General features: G+C 43.6%; 1 protein-coding gene across 8 annotated transcripts in view; it reads right to left on the bottom strand.

The window, feature by feature from the left end:
- Window positions 1-17,451, bottom strand: part of LOC136486705 (exocyst complex component SEC3A-like) — a 36,414-nt gene that overhangs the window by 8,453 nt on the left and 10,510 nt on the right. For all 8 annotated transcript variants that reach the window (XR_010766928.1, XR_010766926.1, XR_010766927.1 and 5 more), the window contains 19 exons: window positions 12,797-12,939; window positions 12,366-12,483; window positions 10,755-10,859; window positions 8,218-8,319; window positions 7,985-8,122; window positions 7,318-7,446; window positions 7,060-7,140; window positions 6,870-6,944; window positions 6,521-6,688; window positions 6,295-6,433; window positions 6,130-6,194; window positions 5,839-6,009; window positions 5,670-5,749; window positions 5,475-5,553; window positions 5,214-5,311; window positions 3,888-3,996; window positions 3,563-3,631; window positions 2,993-3,058; window positions 2,808-2,897 (listed from right to left, as the gene is read on the bottom strand). Coding sequence is in view for 5 of the 8 variants with exons in the window: in XM_066483663.1 (XP_066339760.1) it covers window positions 2,808-2,897; window positions 2,993-3,058; window positions 3,563-3,631; window positions 3,888-3,996; window positions 5,214-5,311; window positions 5,475-5,553; window positions 5,670-5,749; window positions 5,839-6,009; window positions 6,130-6,194; window positions 6,295-6,433; window positions 6,521-6,688; window positions 6,870-6,944; window positions 7,060-7,140; window positions 7,318-7,446; window positions 7,985-8,122; window positions 8,218-8,319; window positions 10,755-10,859; window positions 12,366-12,483; window positions 12,797-12,939 (2,025 nt within the window). In the remaining 3 variants the exon portion in view is untranslated. The remainder of the gene's footprint in view (window positions 1-2,807; window positions 2,898-2,992; window positions 3,059-3,562; window positions 3,632-3,887; window positions 3,997-5,213; window positions 5,312-5,474; window positions 5,554-5,669; window positions 5,750-5,838; window positions 6,010-6,129; window positions 6,195-6,294; window positions 6,434-6,520; window positions 6,689-6,869; window positions 6,945-7,059; window positions 7,141-7,317; window positions 7,447-7,984; window positions 8,123-8,217; window positions 8,320-10,754; window positions 10,860-12,365; window positions 12,484-12,796; window positions 12,940-17,451) is intronic.

Here is a 17,451-nt window from a genome sequence, read left to right as displayed (position 1 = left end):
AAGATGGAGAAGATGATACAAAGACTCAATGTCAAATGTGTGCTCATCCAAATTCAAAATTTCATCTTCACCAATCAAAGAAATAAGCAAAGAAAGAAATGATGCTATGGATGCGGTGAGTTGGGGCACTTTGTGGAAATTTATCCAAACAAACCTACACCCAAGACAAAGAAGACGTGCAAGGACAAAGCCCTCACATCAATAAGGTCACGGGATGATTCTTCAAGTGAAGAAGAAGACCATTAAAAGAGGCGAAGCCACAAGCACTAATCATCAAGCTCTTCTCGTGTGTGCGTTATGGCATGAGGTAACGAAAGCTCATCCTCTAGTGAGAGTGATAGTGATGATGAAATGCCTTCTTTTAATAAACTTGTGCAAGAAAATCTTAAATATGCTAAGTCTTGCACTAGCCAACAAAAGAAGCTAAAAATATTACAAGAAAAGCTAGATAGTTCACAAGAAGCATATAAAACCTTGCTTGAACAATATGAGACATTTGCTAATCTCAATATTGAAATATCTACTAAAATTGAGCAACTTGAGGCTAGTGCAACAACAAATGCATGTACAATCAATGACGAGCAAGAAGTGGCTCACCTTGTGAAGGACTTGACTCAAGTAAAAGGCAAAACGGAGCAAGCCCAACACTATCAAGATAACACCGTTAAGGGAGTGAAGAAGCTTGATGAAGGACAAACCGTGGTTTGCTACGTGTGCCACAAGGAAGGCCACAAGTCCTATGAGTGCAAGATAAGGAATGGGGGAGGAGCTAAGAAGAAAGAGAAACAAAAATGAAACAAGCAAGCTCTCCAACACCTACACCAATAAGGTGGACAAAAATGCTTCCACACCTTATCTCTTGAAGAAGAAAAATGACAAGGTGGTGGCCATCAAGGTGAACAAGCAAGCCAACAATGGGGCCAAATGCATTTGGGTGCCAAAGGAGATCATTTTCAATATGAAGAGCACCAAGAAGGTTTGGATCCTGAAAGAGAAGTGAGAAGTCCGATGGACTTCGGGGAATTTAGAGACTTGGCTAAGTATGGGTGCATTTCATGGGGTGCATCATTATGGACAAGAAAATTACTAAGTGGGTTAGTGAATACTATAGACCCAAATTTTCTCTCATGTTAGTCTTGGTGTGTGCTTTATTTTTCTAGCTTAGTGATAGGCTAGTTGATATGTTTGGAACCTAGGTTGCATAACTCTTTTTACGGTAGAGATAGCAACATACTAGCAAAACCATAGTTGCACATTTAGACAATTTACCTTTTTGCATAGATTTTGCTAAGGTTAGAAAAAGAGGCCATAGTTTAGAGTTAGAGTTTTAAGTTGCCTAATTCACCCTCCCCCCTCTTAGGCGTCACGGTCCCTTTCAGCCTCGAAGTCATGCATCGCTAGTCTAGGGATGGGCTGATCACCGAAGATGTTGTCCAAGGTACGGTAGCGTAGAGGCTCGTCGTCGTGGTAGGCATCGACGCGATCCTCGTCGTTGGACAGCGGATTGGTGAACTCCACCGTGCGCTGCTTGTCACAGACCAAAGCTGCTGGTGCCGATCTCAGAGGTGTGGGTGCCGATGCAGGAGATTGGGGTGTAGCCGGTGGTGGAGCTGGTGGAGGACTCGCTGGTGTAGGCGGTGGAGGACTCACCGGAGGTGGTGAGCCAGGTGTTGAGCCGCGACAGCACGGCGAAGGTGGTCGACGCCACGCAGTACCGACGCATTGTGGGCAGTCTTTGCTGCCTCGTCCACACACGGCCGGACCTAGCGTTCGCCGTTGGCTACGTCAGTCGGTTCATGCAACGCCCGACGATGGAGCATCAACAGGTTGTCAAGAGGATCCTCCTGTACGTCGAGGGCACCTCCGACTACGACTTGCACTACCCGAGGTAACCTGGCGTGGAACACTTCATCGGGTACAGCGACAGCGACCTCGCCGGCCACATCGACACAAGCAAGAGCACTGGCAGGACACTATTCTTCCTTGCCAAGTGTCTAATCAGCTGGCAGTCGGTCAAGCAGCAGGTGGTGGCCCTTTCTAGTTGCGAGGCAGAGTACATCACTGCCACTACCGCTTCGACTTAGGCTCTCTGGTTGCCTCGGCTGCTGGGAGATCTCCTGGGCAAAGACGCAGAAGCAGTGGAGCTCAGGGTGGACAGCAAGTCCGCCTTGGCCTTGGCGAAGAACCCCGTCTTCCATGAGCGCAGCAAGCACATCCGCATCAAGTACCACTTCATTTGAAGTGGCTTGAATAAGGGGAGCATCAAGGCCGGCTACATCAACACCCAGGACCAGCTCGCCGACCTTCTCACCAAGTCCCTTGGGCGGGTCAAGTTTCAAGAGCTTCGCGCCAGGATTGGGATGGTTCAAATTCCCCGGAAAATGCCACACAAGACTTAGGGGGAGAATGAAAGCATAAGTCTTGTTGTTATCTATCTAGGATGCTTATCTTAGGAATAGTTGGTGCATATGTCAGCACCTTATATTTATCTTATCTTGCTTTAGCATCTCTAGAATATGTTGTAATCCTTTCTTAAGGACCAAATATGCAGCCCTATATGTATCCCCAACCTGCCATAGTTTGTGGTAAAGTTAATGAAATCAGAAACCTAGCCCCAAACCTGTGATTTGGTTCTAACATCCCCTACTTCAATCAAACTTATATGGCATTTCTTTTATAAGACAAATTTGGCTAAGGAGAACAAAGATCAAACACTGTGAGAGGTACAGCATCTTCTGTGTCTCACTAAAGATATTACAATAGCTCCCCTCTTCATTTCACTGTTTACCATTATGAAGATAACATACCTTGCATTTTTCCCATAGTGAAGGCAGCAATTCCTCGGCAGTCATATTCTTCTGTAGTTTTCTATACATTGCATTGATTGTCTTGTCAAGCTGTCAACCAGATAAAATGAGAGTAAGGGATATTGCTTTATGACTAAGTTCATGAAAGTTCATAGATGTTAAAGACGAATTTACTCTCAACTTACTCCAGTTAAGCTAGACTTCAACATCTTGCGAAAATCTACCTTTGACATTCCAACTTGGAAGGGTATCTGTGGCAGTTAGAAGTATCCAACAATATACACTTTATACTTCTACCAATAGAACAATACTGGGCACTAAGCCTAGAGAGTTAGACATTTGAAATAACTTTGTGAGCAAAAAATGCATTAGACAGGAAACAGTTTTCGGTCATGGACTGTAGAAGATAGACTACGTAGCATAGCAAAGCATGGATCTAGAACAGTGCAGAGTTCATTAGTAAAAGCATTAAGGGTATTTCCATATCATTATGTCTATGGAAATACATCTTAACTGAATAACATGTTACTATTGGATGTGGTAACTAATTAATTTTGTTTCTCAAGAAATAGAAGGCACATGATCAAGACGGATCATTATCTGAAAACACTGATGAATATATTTTAATACCACACAAGTCCAAGCTAAAACAATGCCGACAAATTTACCAGAGAAAATAGTCCAGCTCTGAGATTAGGTCACTACATGGCATAAACTTTTAGGAAGACAATGCAGAACCAAATCACGTGACTCACCTCCTCAGGGCTCATGTTGTACATTAATTCCTCAATTTTCCGAGCGAATTGGAATAGCTTTTCGAAGTGCTAAAAAACGCAAACAGGCATAAGTTCCGTGACACAAGCAGTAAATATAAATGCCTTAGGCCTTGTTAGGATGTAGTCCGATTCGAATCAATCCACAGTGTTAGGGTGGATTGGAGTGGAACTTGAACTAAATTACACCCCAATCCACACCGACACATGTGGATTGAGGTGAATCCGATAACATTCAAACAATGCCTTAGTGTATCGTCTCATTGGGAAATGGGAATGGAACCGAAAGGAGTTACAGACAACTTACAATATATATGACCAAATTGATATGGCGTGAACAAGCTTGTTCATAGGCTTCACTAGCTTGATGATAATATTTAGCAAGTGTTGGCACAACATTTGCCAAATCATACAAGCTGCATATCCAATTAATTATATCGTTAATTGGTTCTACAAAATGCTAGGTATTCACAACTGTTACGGGTAAATTTCCAGCATTACTTGGTGCAGTTTATGACATTATATGTACCTTCATTCCGCAAACACAAAAACTTGGTGTTGCTGTTTTCAAACCTTTTTTGCTAAAGAAAAGTTCCATGTTTGCATTGGACATGAGATGTTCACATCTCATTTTCATTATTTTTTTTCTTAATTCTTACATGAAAGTGTTGATTTTTTTTGTCACTTGGAGTCAATAGTTGTTGAGCAGATTGCAAGTGACAGATTATATGGAAGATCATAAAAATAACTAAATGCTATTTAGTGGGACATATGGACAGGACAGGTTCAATACAAAGTTGAAGGAGTGGGTTGCATCATTGCTGCCATCAGCTCATTTGTATAGGATGCACGCCTCAATAAAGAAACTGGTGAGTGAGAGGGGAATGCTGAACAAGCACTGTTTGGCGATTGCTTCTCCAAGATTGGCCCCCCAAGACTCAGGGATCTAGTATATTATGGGGTTAGGCCCAACTGTTTGGCACTTGCTTCCCAAAGGTTGGGCCTTGTCTAAATGCAAAGTGTTCATTTGGCTAAATTGGCTTGCAATTAAAACTAAATGTTGGACTGCAGATAGATTAGCAAGAAGAGGTCTTTCACACCCTCATAATTGTGTGTTGTGTGATCAGAAAGATGAAACGGTCCAGCACATACTTACTTGTGAGATCAAATGGCAAGGTGCCCAGGCAGTGAACTTGTGAAGCGGGTATATGAAGAGATAAGACAAATGTGAAGAGGGAGCTTATCTCTTTCTCACATCTTAAGCCTCTTAAGGTCATGCACTCAAGCTCTATGGCTTTCCTATGTACAACAGTTACTATGCTGTGTTAATATTTACTACTTAGGTATTTTATTTCTTTTTTGTTATAGTTGATGAGGCAGCTGAAGGGTGTGTGGATTTTCCAATTAGTTCCTAAAATTTAGATAAAGGAATGGCAATATCCCAGTTGCACCAATCAAGGTTGCACAAAGCTTTAGCCATTAGTTGGAGGTTGGAACCTATTTGCTGTAGTTTCCATAAAATAAGTTATGAATGAAGGATGTAAGCATCATTATAGAGCTGTAAATGCCATAAAACAGTGGCACAGTCATACAAATGCACACAGAAGAGCACCAGGAGAAAAAAGAACTAAACCTGTGCTGAAAAGCTGCATAGTTTTCCAAAAGTACAATATCAACATATTTAGGTTCCACTTGAGCAATTTTCTCCAGTATAACAAACATAATACTGACCTGTTTCAGTCACATATGGTTAACTAGAGGTGTGGTTGAGGAAACAAATATAAATCGGAGTGGTATGAAATGGCCAACATTGGTTGCAAATGCATCAGTAGTTGGCGCATAATTTGTTAAATTATTTTTAACATTGGATGGTGAGGGGTCAGTAAGTTCATACGATTTTAGTATATGCCTGGTCAACTAGATCCCTGGATCCATTGATATATTGCTCCATACGTGCTGCAAGTTGTGAGAATCTATATAATAGAAAGGAATATGAACAAATTCAGATAAACATAGTTATGTATACCCATAGAACCTATGGCAGAATTTTTCAGAATTTACAAATATCAATTTTAAACATAACACAGACCTGGGAATATAGGGAACAACTCCAACTTGCCGCACATTGCGCTCATACTTCTCAATCTGGTAGCAGGCATCATCAACAAACTGCACTGACCAAGAATATGAAAGAGTAAGGAACATATGGAAGAACTCTCCAAAGTAGAAAAAAGGCTAGCCTAATAGTAGAGTCAAACCCTGCTAAATAAAATTGTTATTCTTGTCTCCAAGTCATCAAGCAACACTTGTACATATCCGGAGACCTCTGCTTTCTGACCAGAAAGATACCGATCTGTTATTCCGTGCATAGATATGCAACTCAGTGGATCTAGCTTGAATGCCCAGTCAACCAAAGCATAAAAGTCCTCCTGAGAAGGAACCATATAAAACAAGTGATGTTTCAACAGTACAGTCCAAAATGTTGTTAATTCAGCTTTTGGCTCATCGGCATTTATATGCAATATGTGAGGAAAACTAATAAGGTCAACCTGAATACCATCAAGCAACTCCTGAAGGCATTCATTTAGCGCTCCCAGCTCGGCTGGATTGTTACCTGGAAAAATATTAACTTTTACACTTTTCGGAAAGGAAGAAAATCAATACATTCACTCCAAAAAATACTGTTTAACTTGGGAGGTGGTGGTTTATATTACTTGTTTTGCCAATGCTTGCAGAAGCTTCTAATGCAACCGACGAAGTACTAGTTGATTCAGCATTAGGATTGCTACTTGAAGCATCAGATTGAGAAAGTGCGGAAACTTCGAAGCACATAAAATGTGCAAGGAATGAGCTCTAGTCGCAGATATTCATGAATAGTGTCATTAGGATACTAATATTATTAAGTCTTAACAAAAATAATGCAATGAAATACAGAACAACCTCATCTACAAGAAGTGGAATGAAAACAGTAATCATCTTGGAGTATGCATCTGCAGGACTATCTGTAATACTTGCAGGCTGGTTTGCACCTGCAGGACCCTCAAACAATGGTGTGCTGCTCTTTGACGCTTTTGAACTATTACGGAGTTCATTAGAAAAGTCACGTGACTACAAAACAAATGTGAGATTATTATGTCAGACCATTGTTTTTGTTATGCAATTTTTGAAGTTAGAGTCCTAGAATTTCTTAGAAAATTTAATGATGTATACTAAGCAGAAGTCAATAATTTTAATTAACTTTCAGTATTGAAGAGAAAATTAAAAAAAAAAAGTACTCATAGAACCCCACCTCACGTCGAATTAGCACGTTCAGTGAATGGCAGTAAGCTTTCCGCAAAGGCATCATACAACTCTTGTCCAAACTCTTGAAAACAGAGTATAAAGAGGGCATTAGAATGCACCAAATTTTACTAGCTAAAAGCCACTTGTTCCTAGTTATCAGTAGGAAAAACTTTCACATCGAGTTATTATGCAAAAACCTTGATGTGTTGTAGAAGCCGTGCATAAGTCCTGCATTTGTACCTCATATCAGCGTGATCAGGCCTCTGCAGCTGACCTCGCTGCAAGTGTTTAGGAGTGTGATTACAAAGATCCTGATTTTATCCTACACTTCAATATTACAGCTATTGAAGCCAGATTTACCTGAGAGAAGCTTCCTTTGTCATTTAGCATAGAATCAATCAAACTAGGAAAGTAATTCAACACTTCAATATTACAGCTATTGAAGCCAGATTTACCTGAGAGAAGTTTCCTTTGTCATTTAGCATAGAATCAATCAAACTAGGAAAGTAATTCCTTAAAAATTCTGATGCCCTCCGAACGAAGGTGCACTTTAGAAGTACAAATTCTGCACGTTTTTCCCTAACCTGTATATTTTTGCAAATCAGATGCAAATTAGTTAAGCCACATTTTTGTTTAAAATAACACAAAAGAATTACGTAAAAGCTGTGCATTATCCATAACATTATAGCCATAATCCAGATTTCCATTTCAATACCGTATCATCATGAGTGGGAACCCAAATTTCAAGAAGAATAGAAAGAAAAGAAGGCAATAGACATTTGACTTCTGGATTCGGCTTGAATCAAAGTTCAACATTATTTAAGTAAAACCACTTTAGCTGGCATCCTTTTTCAAGATGTATTTAATTAAACGGAAATTATTCTAACCTTCCATATGAAATAAATTTAATTGTCTCGCGAATTTTTCTTCTTTTCTCCGATCAATATATTTATCTTTCAATATCCCCAAAAGTCCTTCAAATGCTACAGGAGCAACATACTAATACATATATAATAAGGATTAAGTTAATATCCACTGATTTGCAATACTAAACGAAAATCTCAGGCATGTAAATCTTCAATAGGAAAAGAAATGCTAATTGTACCAAGGGAGAGGACCTACAGCACGCAATTTTACATAGATTGGGTCTATGTTGGATGCTTCTAGGTTCTTTATAGCACTGGTTAACCAGTCACAGGCTTCAATGTTCTTAACCATATTTCCTTCATCAAATGATCCTCCAGTTAATGATGCCTCATACTGCAGTATGATCAATAGCATCAGGAATTTTGGTACTATTGTAGCATAAATATTAATACAGGAAAAAGGAATTAATAGGTCAATAGAATGCACACCTCAGGTGGAATCTGCAGCAGCACAAGCAATTTGTCAACCTCATCAATCAAAGCCACATTACTATCAGATTGCAACTCCAGTCTGTTATTACGCCATTCTATCTGCAAAACCATAAGGTATATATGTCTACTGTCAGTTCATGCATGAACTCGTACATTTTAATGGAATAGTTTTGGGGAGCTTCGGCATGATCAGACACGTAGATAGATCTGGTTAGTGAAACAGTTTATGGTATTTTGAATTCAGTTTCTGACAGATGGTGCATATTATTTACCTATAAGATAACATAGAACGAATGCCCTCACAGAGAAAGAAGATCCAAAATTACACAACGACAGAACAAATGTTGCCTACAAACACCTCTACCAACTCTCTTGCAGGTTTCTTGACCTTGCTTCCTTTTTTTTCTCCAAAACGCAGAAGAGCTGCATTTCTTTGCATTAAGAACGTGACAACCCTTACAAACACACATTACAGGAAAACAAAAACAGTTCAGATTAGTTTAAAAAGGTTGCACAGATCGCCGATGACAAACGACAAACACGATCCAGCCAATCGTAAGCCTGCTACTGTTCCCCATCCAGCACAAAGGCAAGGAGGTAGGAAATTCTTTTAGCCCCGTTACTGCATTATTACCAAAAAGAAAAAAAGATAACACTGCTGCACAGATTACAAAGGCCACATTACAATTGGACTTGTGTGTTGCATTATCATCTTCTACAACCTTGAAGTTCACTATAAACTGGAATTATAAGTTTCTAATTCAACAACAACAACAAAGCCTTTTAAGTCCCAAACAAGTTGGGGTAGGCTAGAGTTGAAACCCAGCAGAAGCAATCAAGGTTCAGGCACGTGAATAGCTGTTTTCCAAGCACTCCTATCTAAGGCTAAGTCTTTGGGTATATTCCATCCTTTCAAGTCTCCTTTTATTGCCTCTACCCAAGTCAACTTCGGTCTTCCTCTGCCTCTCTTCACGTTACTATCCTGTCTTAGGATTCCACTACGCACCGGTGCCTCTAGAGGTTTCCGTTGGACATGTCCAAACCATCTCAACCGGTGTTGGACAAGCTTTTCTTCAATTGGTGCTACCCCTAATCTATCACGTATATCATCGTTCTGAACTCGATCCCTTCTTGTATGACCGCAAATCCAACGCAACATACGCATTTTCGCGACACTTATCTGTTGAACATGTTGTCTCTTCGTAGGCCAACATTCTGCACCATACAACATAGCAGGTCTAATCGCCGTCCTATAAAACTTGCCTTTTAGCTTCTGTGGTACTCTTTTGTCACATAGGACACCAGATGTTTGGCGCCACTTCATCCACTCTGCTTTGATTCTATGGCTAACATCTTTATTAATATCTTCATTTCTCTGTAGCATTGATCCTAAATATCGAAAGGTATCCTTCCTAGGCGCTACTTGACCTTCCAAACTAATATCTTCCTTCTCCCGAGTAGTAGTGCCAAAGTCACATCTCATATGCTCAGTTTTAGTTCTACTGAGTCTAAAACCTTTGGACTCCAAAGTCTCCCGCCATAACTCCAGTTTCTGATTCACTTCTGTCCGACTTTCATCAACTAGGACTACATTGTCCGCGAAAAGCATACACCAAGGGATGTCCCCTTATATGTCCCTTGTGACTTCATCCATCACTGAGGCAAACAGATAAGGGCTCAAAACTGACCCTTGATGTAGTCCTATCCTAATCGGAAAGTCATTCGTGTCTCCATCACTTGTTCGAACACTAGTCACAACATTATTGTACATGTCCTTAATGAGCCCGACGTACTTCGTTGGGACTTTATGTTTGACCAAAGCCCACCACATAATATTCCTTGGTATTTTATCATAAGCCTTCTCCAAATCGATAAAAACCATGTATAGGTCCTTCTTCTTCTCCCTATACCGCTCCATAACTTGTCTTATTAAGAAAATGGCTTCCATTGTTGACCTTCCGGGCATGAAACCAAATTAGTTCATAGAGACCCGCGTTATTGCTCTCAAGCGATGCTCGATAACTCTCTCCCATAGCTTCATAGTATGGCTCATCAACTTAATTCCCTGGTAATTAGTACAACTTTGAATATTCTCTTTATTCTTGTAGATCGGTACCAATATACTTCTTCTCCACTCGAATTATAAGTTTCTAATTACTTCATATAAATGTGAAGGGTAACATCCATCGCAGGTCATAAATGAATATTTATTAATGATCCTGCAACTTCATCTTGTACATATGTTCATTTTTTAAACAATTAATATGAATATGGTAGGAGATTGCCCTAATGTCTTCAGTAGAGACAACACTAAGTGTAAATTTGAACAGCCAAGATGCACTATAAGCTGTAAGCCTGTGACAAGCAATTCAAATTTGTTTCATTAAGCTCTTATTGGGCTTCTTTCCCTCAGACAACCCTAGAGTTCGGTTTCAAATGTATCAGGCATTAAAGGGGAAAATAATTTTAATCACAACAACCCTAAGGAAATATAATTTGCGCATATACATTAGTAAAGGTGAAAGTAAGCATACAGATTGTATATCCTCCCTCATATGCCTGAGCTTTATATTGAAAATCCCTAGCCATTCATCCATATCTTCAACACATATACTGGCTATTTCTAGACCCTGCAATACCTGCAGGAAAAGAATACGGATTTTTTAAATTTATTGGAATTACCATTGAGAATAAAATAGTTGTATATAACCAGTCAAATATTTAAGGATGAGATAACAGGCACTCAATAGAACCTACCGAAACGAAATAGTTTTGGCATATGGTTGGTAATGAATTCATTTTTTCAATATATTTCAACATATAAGGTAAATCATGATCCTGCAGTGTTGAAACCTAACAGGCCTCTTCTCCGTGTTGCGGGCACGACGGCGAGGTGCTCGTGCCATGCGGGTGGATCTGGCAATGCGCACAAACCCTGTGTTGGGCTAGCGGTTGGAGGTCAGATCCAGGCCTGTGGTGCTGTTTGACAGCGGCGACGGTCGGGAAATGCACCCGCTCGGAACCCCGTGAATGTAACAGGAGTTTTCACCTTGCTCATTAATCTGAACGTGGCTTGCCTTGGCAACGATGGCGTGAGGCGGCTAAAGGGGTGCTAATCCGTGTTGCCTGCTTCGGCGGTGGCCTCCGGATGATGGGGCACGGCTCCAGCATCTTGTGCAGGGGGTGATCCCGCATCGCCCGCTCAAGCAGCAAAGGAACCTAGCCACCAGCACTGCCGCACCATCCATTAGGTCATTTGTGGTGTCTTTTGTGGGGTTGGGGTGGGTTGACCTGGGCGAAAGCCTCAGCTAGCTCCGGTTGGAGCCAACTATGGTGACACCTTACGGTGCGACTATCTTCATTGGAACCATCGTTGGAGTGGCCATTCTCAAACCGCGGTAAATCTCTAGGGGAAACTCCACCTAGAGCATAGGCGGGTGGCGGTGCTCGGCGTTGTATCCCTCCTTGAGGCACCGCCCAGGGGATCCCACGCTGAAGACACGAAAGTAGAGATGGAGGGTCGAGGGCATATGGGCGACAACAGTAGCTCACCGGTGACCGACCACCAATGGGCAAGATAAGTTGGGTAAGGCGCCTATTCAGGGACTTAAGGGCCTTCGTCAAAGGCACTTGCCGTCCTTCTTAGCTCAACGGTGACCGACCCCCAATGGCGAGATAATCTGGGTGAGGTGTCGATTCACGGATTTAAGGGCCTTCATCGCAAGCACTTGCGTCCTTCGTGCTTATCTCCTGACCCGCTAGGTGGTGTTAACAGATCGGTGTGAGGCTCTCGTTTTTTGGACGCTGGAAGGAGGAATAGTTTGGATGAGGATAAGGGGCCTGCCAAAGCTCTTCCTAGTTGAGCGTTGAGTTTGTTCAGATGCACTGTGCGTCTCTAGAGGCAGACTGCGGTTGATTATTGAAGACTTCGATGCTGGAATTGCTCAACAAATGGGCTGGTGAAATCAGAATAGGATCAAGGCTTAAGTCTAGTATCTTAGTCTTGTGTCTTAAACTTTACTTTGTGGTAAAATGTGGTCTAAGTACTATGTGTCTGTATTGAATGATTGGACACATTCATTCGTGGATGTTGAAGGCCGAAATTTTATATTCCTTAGTCTAAAAATGTTAAGAAGAGCGCATACCTCTTCGACAACAGATTCAGTTTCCATCAGGGCATAAACATTTGCAGATTCTAGAGCTACAAGTTCGCGCTTCATCCTTTCTGAAAAAGCCTCTGCTTCACCAATGGCCATAACATAACTGGAAAAAAAGAGTTCGCTGCATCAGTTATATTGTCAAGCAAAGGTATACCATAGACACATAAAGAATCCATTTGCACTCATGCCAAAACGTTAGAGGCACACAATGGCAATTATGACATTTTCACTGCAATTTCTGGTATGAGACGTGGAGCATGTTAAGGTATTAGTCCAGGAGTCCAGCATATCCAATCAATTGGCAGTTTGGCACAAGATAGATAAACTGAATAATCAGGATCTGCAAGCACAGAAGGTGGCATGCCAACTGCCAAGGAGATATCTGAAGTTGTTTAGATCGGATTCAGGTAACTTACTTGCCAAGAAGAGTCTCAATCTCCTCCTCTTCTGCCTGAGAAACCAGGTCCTTCTCAACGATAACATGCGATTCAGCCTCTAATACTAGTGATTCCACAGGCCCATCTTTACTGCTCACTTGTGTAACCTTTGCTTGAGTGTTCTGAAATTCAATTCATTGTTACAGCAAATCATAGTACAATCTTATATACAAATGCTACAATCCTTTGCTGGAGTGTTCTCCTAAATTATAGAAAGCTAACAATCCTTTTGTCAGTGCTTGTAGAATCAACAGTCAAAAGCAAAAGTACATATATACAGAGACACACATAAGGTACTCAAACATTGCGAACACAAGGTTGACAAGTACCCTTGTGTGTTCGTTTTGTGATGAGTGATTGTCAATGTGATCCACGAAGTTGGTTGAGTGGTGACTAACCTTACCATGGCGAAAGCTATGTGTGCGACATGTCTTTTGGCTTGTGTTGTGCAGGTGTGGAGCTCGGATGCGGTGGTCGACGGCGAGGTGAAGGTCAAGGAGGACGTGCCGTGCCGACAGACCGGGAGCGGTGAAGGACGGACGTGAGGCTTGGACCGAGGGACCCAGAGGCCGGGTGACTAGCCGCGGTGGCTGACACTTGGGACATCGACAAGTGCAAGAAGACATGGAGTGACGGTGTTGACCGGGTCAAGACGGCGGACGCGTGAGTCGAGCGAGGCTCAGGAGGACTTGGCGGGCCGGCCGGTCGAGGACGGCGGTGACACGCGTCGGATGGCGGGGGACGCGTATGGAGTACGCTACTCGCGGACGGTTTGATGGTTTGGACCTCAAAACCATCGGATGGACGGTTTACGGGTTTGGGCCTCAAAACCCGGGCGGAGGTTCCGAGGAGGGACGGACGGCACGTGGCGGCATCGGGGAGTTCGCGTCGAGGCGAAGCTACCGGTGAGAAGGCGCGGTGGCCGTCGGATCAAGATTACACCGGGTTGGACAACAACGCCCTTGGGCTTAGCGGTTCAACTTATTTGTATCCAGGGGCAAAACTGGGAATGTGTAATAGCCCTGTTAAATAGGATGAGGGAGCCCCCATCTTCCTCACCTCCTCCAGTTTTCATTTTCTCCTTTAGGGTTTCTTCCTCTAGTTTGCTTCCATGTATGAGAGAGGTCCACAACTCAAATTGTGACTTGGTTTTCAAGGAATCGGTGGCCGTAACCACCGTATGTCCTCCGGGATTCATGATTTAGTTGTGTTCTTGATGTGATTTTGGTGTTCTTCACGAGCTCCTTTTGTCCCTTCTTGTTTCCCCTCTCGTTTCTTCGTTTTGGGATGGTTTTGGTTCGTTCTTGTTGCCTTGGATCGATCAATGACATGAGTAGAAGCTTTCCACCGAAGGAAATCCACTAATTCCTCACGAGATCGCAGATCCGAGCAATTTAAGTTCTTGACCTATTTTTTTTGGGGATTCTTCAATTCCTTCGATTCACGGAGTTAGAGTTTGTTTCGGGCCATGATTCTTTAGAGGTTGCCTTTCTACTCGCTTGTGAACCCTTGTGCAAAGTTTCAAGTCATTTGGAGTTGATTTGATCAAGTTATGGCTTGATTTGATTTTTCTCGAGAAACTGCTCATTCATACCGGACGTGTCCGATATGATCTAGGACGTGTCCGATATTTCTCACTTTGGAGTTTTGAGCTGAAATTTGGTGGAGACCTTCCCTTGGTGTCTAAAGAGCTATGGTTAAAATTTCATGATTTTTGGACACCATTTGACGGGGTTTTGGATTTTTCTCTTTTGGTCAGCTTGCTGCTGAAAATACCGGACGTGTCCGAGATAATACCGGACGTGTCCGAAAATACCGGACGTGTCCGATATAATACCGGACGTGTCCAATATTTGCAGGAGCAGTGCTGTTTTCTTTTGGGAGTTTGCTCGTTTGGGCTTCGATCTTTGTTCCGTTTGCTCTGTGGTGACCCGCTGTGTTCTGAGGGAGTATCCACCCTTCTCTAGGGTCGTGGTCATCAAGTCTTTCGTGAATGCTTTTTGGGGATTGATGTTGGGACAGTGGTTGAAGATTTCGAAAGAAATTTGAGGCTCCCATTCACCCCCCCTCTGGTCGCCGTTTTTGGCCCTTCAATTGATATCAGAGCCGGTTAAGGATCATTCCACCTTAATCGGTCCGTGATCCACGAAGGCGACATGGAGCGTGGTTCTAGCAAACCACCGCACTTTGATGGGTCCAACTATCCTTATTGGAAGATCTGCATGTCTGCGCATCTTCAGGGGATTGATTGGCTCGTCTGGGAAATTTGCGAGGATGCTACTTACGTTGTGCTCCCTGTCGCGGCCCGTACCACCCAGGATCACAAGGATCGGCACAACGCAAATAGCAAAGCTCGCAGTGTGCTTTTCTCGAGTCTTTCGCTCTCTGAGTTCGAGCGTGTCTCCGATTGTACTACAGCTCGAGAGATCTGGGTGAGGCTTCAGAGCTATCACGAGGGGACCGCACAGGTCAAGACCAGACTCTATGAGACGTACAAGCGCGAGTACGAGAATTTCTCTCAGCTTGATGGCGAGTCCATCGATGCCATGTTTTCCCGCTTTCAGACTATCGTCAACAAAATGAAAGCGAACAAGGCCAACCTACCTTATAGTGATCATGAGAGGGCGCTCAAGCTTCTCTATGCCCTTGATCGAAAGGTATGGGATGTGAAGGTGTCGGCGATCATCGAGTCGGCCAACTACGACACCCTCACCGTCGACGAGCTTTTTAGCAAGCTCAAGTCCACAGAGATCGACTACCAAACCCAAGCCAAGCTCAAGAATCCTTCTGCACCAACCATGGCTTTGGTCTCAGGTAGTGGTTCAAGTTCATTGACTAACCCTTCACAAGCTTCTTTCTCTTTGTCGTGCTTGATGTCAGTCACAGAGGAGCAGCTGGAGTCTCTTGGGGATGATGAGTTGGCACTCGTCATCAATTGGTTCTCTCGGTTTCACAACAACCGTTTGAACCGCCGACGCAGTGGTGGCCCGAAGGAGGGATGCTATGGATGTGGAGATCCGGACCACTTTGTCGCGCACTGCCCCAAGAAGAAGCCCTTCACCAACAAGTACGACTCCGGCAAGCGCAAGGATAAGCGCGACTACACCTCCGGCAAGCACAAGGCCAAGGGCGGCTTCGACAAAGAGGCGATCAAGAAGGCGTACCGCAGGAAGGCCAAAGCTCAAGAACGCGCCTTCCTCGCCTCCCTCAGCGACCTCGACGACGACTCCAACGATGATCACTCTTCTTCTCCCTCGACCGACGATGAGTCCGAGAAGAAGCGCGAGGACAAGCTCAACGGTCTCTGCTTTGTTGCCGGTGCAAACCGTGGTGGGTTTTGCACTATGGCGGTTGACGGTGGAGCAAAGCTCAAAAAGGACGTCGACGTCGACGACGACGAAAATGAGGTACCGCCCACACTTGACTCACTTATGCTTGAGCTTGATACTATGAATGATACATTGATGAGTCAAGATAAGTTGCTTAAGCGTGCTGCCCGCGAGAGAAAAGAGTTTAAGGACCAGCTAGAGGTTGCTTTGAAGGAGTTGGAGCTTGCTAAGAGTGGTGTAGTGGTGTCAGAGGAGGAGGAGTGCGATGAGTGCGCTATACACATGTCTAACCTCTCTGACTTGCAATCCAAGTATGCTGTTTTACTTGATGAATGTGATGAGCTGAAGTCTCGTTCTGGGTTGCTCGGTGCATGCAAGTCCTACTCAGGCTTGCAATCTGAGTTGGCAGAGAAGGTTGCCAAACTTGCTGAGTTTGAGAAGGCCAACTCAGATAGCACCACCACTACATATGTTCGATGTGAAGCTTTGGTGTTGGAGCTTGAGTCCTGCAGGCACGACAAGATGGGAACCGAGGAAGAAAACACACAACTTCGGTCCATCTTGAGCTAGGTGTCGTGCAGTGAGCCTCAGTTGGGCATGATGGTGAGCCAGTTCAGGCGGGGAACTGACTCATCAGGAGTAGGCTTTGCTATAGGTGGGAAGGGTGAGCATGTCTATGGCAAGGTTGGTGAACATAGTGGTTTGAACCCAAGTGAGAAACCCACCAACACTCCCAAATTGATCAAGATCCCTCCACCAGAGTCTACCAAGCCTATGATCAAAGATGGTGTGTTTGAAGAACCACCAAAAGCTCCACCATCCAAGCAAGTTTGGGTTCCCAAACCGAACCACTTTCGGAACTCACTCGATACTCTACCCAACATCTCTAGTGCACCCCTTCCTAAAGCCAAAAAGCCTCAGAGAGTGAACCACATCCACAAGAGAGTGAGTCAACCACCATCCAAGAGAGAGGTGAGGTACCACTGTGACTATTGCCATAGAGATGGTCATTTGGCTGAGTTTTGCTTTAGGAGGAAGAGAGATGAGCGGCGTGAGTACGAGTTGAACAACCGGAACATGTACCGTCCTCCCCATGGCGTACATGTACCGCCTGTTCAGAGGCATAGTGTTAGGCCTAGAGGTGCAATGCCTCAAGGTGCTAGGCCTCAGGTGGTGAGACCATGTGGTGGTCGTGCCCGGCGTGGCCCAAGTCATGATCTATATGACTCTGGACCTCGCGATGGTGGCTTTCAGTCCCACACTCCTAGCGGACCACGTTTTCCCCCACATGGTGATCGCTTCTCT

The sequence above is a fragment of the Miscanthus floridulus genome, chromosome 10 (genome assembly GCF_019320115.1).
Source record: "Miscanthus floridulus cultivar M001 chromosome 10, ASM1932011v1, whole genome shotgun sequence".
Classification (NCBI taxonomy): domain Eukaryota; kingdom Viridiplantae; phylum Streptophyta; class Magnoliopsida; order Poales; family Poaceae; genus Miscanthus; species Miscanthus floridulus.
Note: the sequence above shows the minus strand (reverse complement) of the source record. Positions and strands in the feature narration are given on the sequence as shown.